Source organism: Plasmodium reichenowi, chromosome 12 (genome assembly GCF_001601855.1).
Source record: "Plasmodium reichenowi strain SY57 chromosome 12, whole genome shotgun sequence".
In the NCBI taxonomy this organism is placed as follows: domain Eukaryota; phylum Apicomplexa; class Aconoidasida; order Haemosporida; family Plasmodiidae; genus Plasmodium; species Plasmodium reichenowi.
In genome coordinates this window covers 592,604-596,248 of record NC_033657.1, presented here as the reverse complement: position 1 = coordinate 596,248, position 3,645 = coordinate 592,604, and the positions used below count along the sequence as shown (strand labels likewise).

The following is a 3,645-nucleotide window of genomic DNA, read 5'->3' as shown; positions in this document are numbered from 1 at the left end:
TATATATATATATATAAATATATATATATAATAATATAATAAAATTAATGATATATAAAAATAAATATATGACAACTTTAATTATAAAAAAAAAAAAAAAATTAATGAAAATTTGATAAAACAAAAATTATTTTAGAAAGAAAAATATATATATATATATATATATATATATATATATATATATATATGAATTTATAAAATGAAAGATGAAACATATTAAATATATGAAATATATAAATGGATTATAAAAAAAGGAATGATTAAATGTATAAACAAAATGTGTATAAAATAAATTTTTAAAATGGGCAATTCTATAAGAAAAACAAAATATGGTTTAAGAAATATAATTATTAATAATAAAATAGCATTTTTGAAATGATACTTGTTCGGATTAAAAACATATACATATATATATATATATATTTATATTTATATTTATTTATTTATTTATAATTCTACAATGATTATTTTAATTTATTTATTTTATTTTTTTTTTTTCTTTTAAAAAAAAATGTGGATAGTTGTTATTCCTACTTTGATGATTTTTGTGCCATAATTTGAGCCCTCAACGTTTTCATTCTTAAAATTACTTCATCGACTGTTCGTGTTTTCAATTCAAGTGAAACTAATTTGAGTCTTTCTTTTATCGGTATAGAAGTTGGATACTTGATTAGCGCTTGTTCTAATAAATGTTGTTCTTCATGTGTCCAAGCTTTTTTCTTTTCGACATCACCATTTAAATTATCCGTTTGCACTTGGTTGTTATTTTCTTTAGTTAATTTATATTCCCTTTTGTCTAGGTTATCATCAATTTTTTTCATAACACCTTTATTTTGATTCTTAAAATGATCAAAAGGTGTTTCGTCAAAATTTTTACCTAAATTTTTTAGTGTGTCATTTTCAAACATTTCTTTGGTTTTTTTAATAACTTCCTTAACAGTTTTTGTTTTTATTGAATTGGATATTAGAACCCATCTATTACGTGTACCTCCAGGATATAACTTTAACGCTTTAGCTAGTAGAGAGACTTCTTGTGCGCTCCACTTATTATTTTGTAATTCGTTTTGTTGATTATTTTGTTCATTATAAATGTTCACATTAGACTGTGTAGAATCATTACTATATTTTAGTGTGTCCTCATTTAATTTTCCAACATGTTCATATACATGTTCATTGCTTTCGTTAATATTAATTTGTGTAGAATCGTTACTATATATATTGATTTCCTCGTTTTCTTTTTTTACATGTTCATATATTTTTTCATTATTGCTGTGAAGAATATTATTTGAAAAATTGTTCTGCATAATATCTTGTGTATTTACATTTGAATAATTATTAGCATGCGTTTGTTGTTTCTCGATTTCATTTTCCTTTTTATTAAACTGATTGTTGCACTGTATATATGATGTATCTGTTTGTATGTCCGTTTGGTAATTATGTTGATTACTTAATGGATGGTCACTGTTTTGTAAAATAAAAGAATGATCTTGAATATACTTTTTAAAAGTATCTATTAAGGTTTGTATTTGTTTATAATCCAAGTGCACATTTTTAAGATGTCCTATAAATCCTGTACTCGTTTTTCCGTCTGCGGATATATTATTATTATTATTATTATTATTTACATGATTATTATTTGTTGTTGATATGCTTCCTATGCTTTGAAGGGCTTTCTTGGGGTCATTAATATTAGGATTGTACACCTTCTTATGGACCGTATTATTTTTTATATTCGTTAGTAATGTTGATGCTGTGTCTGTGTTATTTTTAGGTACTGTAAAATTTAAGATAACATAAATATCATAAATAAATTCACATAAATCATCAAAAGACATGATAGATAGTTTTTGTTGAATATCTTCGGTATTTACTAGATTTGATAATTTGGTAAGACATAAAGATTTAATATGATGTTTCCATAATTTAACAGATGCTTTATCTATATTTTTTTTATGACTAGTTACATTATTATTATTATTATTATTATTGTTGTTGTGTTGTAAATTGTTATTATTATTTTCATTTTGTTGATTTTTCTTTTCATTCATTGCTTGTTCTTTTTTTTTTAATTTTTCTAATTTTATTCTTTTATTTTCTGCAATAATTCTTGGATCATTATTATAGGCTAAATCCACTAATTTAATAATTCTAAGATTTTCGGTTTTGGACGCTTTTTTCTGAATTTTTTTATTTTCTCTTTCCATCCATCTTCGTTCTTCTCTACATTCAGCTTGTTCATAATCATATTCATTTTGATAAGAAAAATCTCTCCAATTATTAAAATTATACCAGAAGTCATAAAAATATTTTACTTCTTTTATTTCGGTATTTTCATCACCTATATCAGGTACAGGTTTGATGGCTGACCATTTAGCATTTCTTTTAAATACAGGTCTTAAAAAATTATAAAAATTTTTTGCTTCTTCTAATTGTGTTAATGTTGGTATGCTTTCATCGAATGGTATGGAACTATCATATTGTTTTCTTAATATTTTATCTGAGAGGATAGTATATGAATCTTGTATTTTTAAAAAAATGTTTTTTTTTTCATCATTTGTTAATTTTTCGATATTATATTTTTCAATAAAATATAAGAAATCTTTTTCATTCCTATTATTATTATTATTATTATTATTATTATTATTATTATTATTTGCTTCGTTAATATAATTTTTTTTTTTTTTATTTTTTCCCTTTTTCTTATTTTTCTCTTTTTCTTTTTCATTTAAATATGTAGTACCTTTATTTTTATCAGGATGAAATAATAAAATCAATTTTTTATAACACGATTTTATGGTTTCTAGATCATCCGTCTCTTCAACACCTAACACATCATATACATCAATATTTTGATCAATACATTTTTTTATTAAATTACTACCTTTTTTAAATTGACCTTTTATATTATCAGCACCATTATTATTTTCTTTATTATCATAATCATCTTTATTCAATTCCTCATTTTTTTCATTACCTTTTTTTCTTTTGTCTTGTTTATCATTAGTAATGTTTTTATCATATATATTATTTTTGTTAATACTTTTTTCTAAGTTTAACATATAATCTATTTTATCCTTATATAAAAATATCTCTTCGATGTCTTCAACTCTTTTATTCTCCTTACTCTTTTTTATATTATCCGCTTCATTCAATAATAAAGGTACCTCATATTTAATATAAAACATAAACCCAGCATTCTCCACTTTTCTTTTCCTTATATTTACACAATGAATACATGACACATAAGGCAATATCTTCAATTCATTTAAATATTTTATTTCGTCTTTGTAAGGAATATCTTCTAGACATAATATATCCTTGCTCCTCTTTTTCGTTGCTTTATCTGACCATATTAAATTACATCCACTCATTTTTTTTTTTTTCCTTTTTTAAAAGAAACAAAATTACAAAAATGAAGTTAAAATGAAATAAAAATGAAAATAAAAATGAAAATAAAATTAAAAGAAAATAAAATAAAATTAAAATAAAATAAAATTAAAATAAAATAAAAGAAAAGAAATAATTAATATAAACTATAAAATATATACATATATCTATTTTTTATATATATTAATAGTTGCCATTCCTTTTATTTTATTTTATTTTTTTTTTATTTATCACATATAATAAAATGTTCAATCATTT

At 21.4% G+C, this 3,645-nt stretch overlaps 1 protein-coding gene across 1 annotated transcript; it reads right to left on the bottom strand.

The window, feature by feature from the left end:
• Window positions 1-530: 530 nt before the first annotated feature.
• PRSY57_1216200 (DNA-binding chaperone, putative) lies at window positions 531-3,371 on the bottom strand (the record flags this gene model as incomplete). Its single annotated transcript, XM_012908588.2, has 1 exon — window positions 531-3,371. One exon carries the CDS (start codon window positions 3,369-3,371, stop codon window positions 531-533), a length of 2,841 nt encoding a protein of 946 aa, XP_012764042.2.
• Window positions 3,372-3,645: the final 274 nt, after the last annotated feature.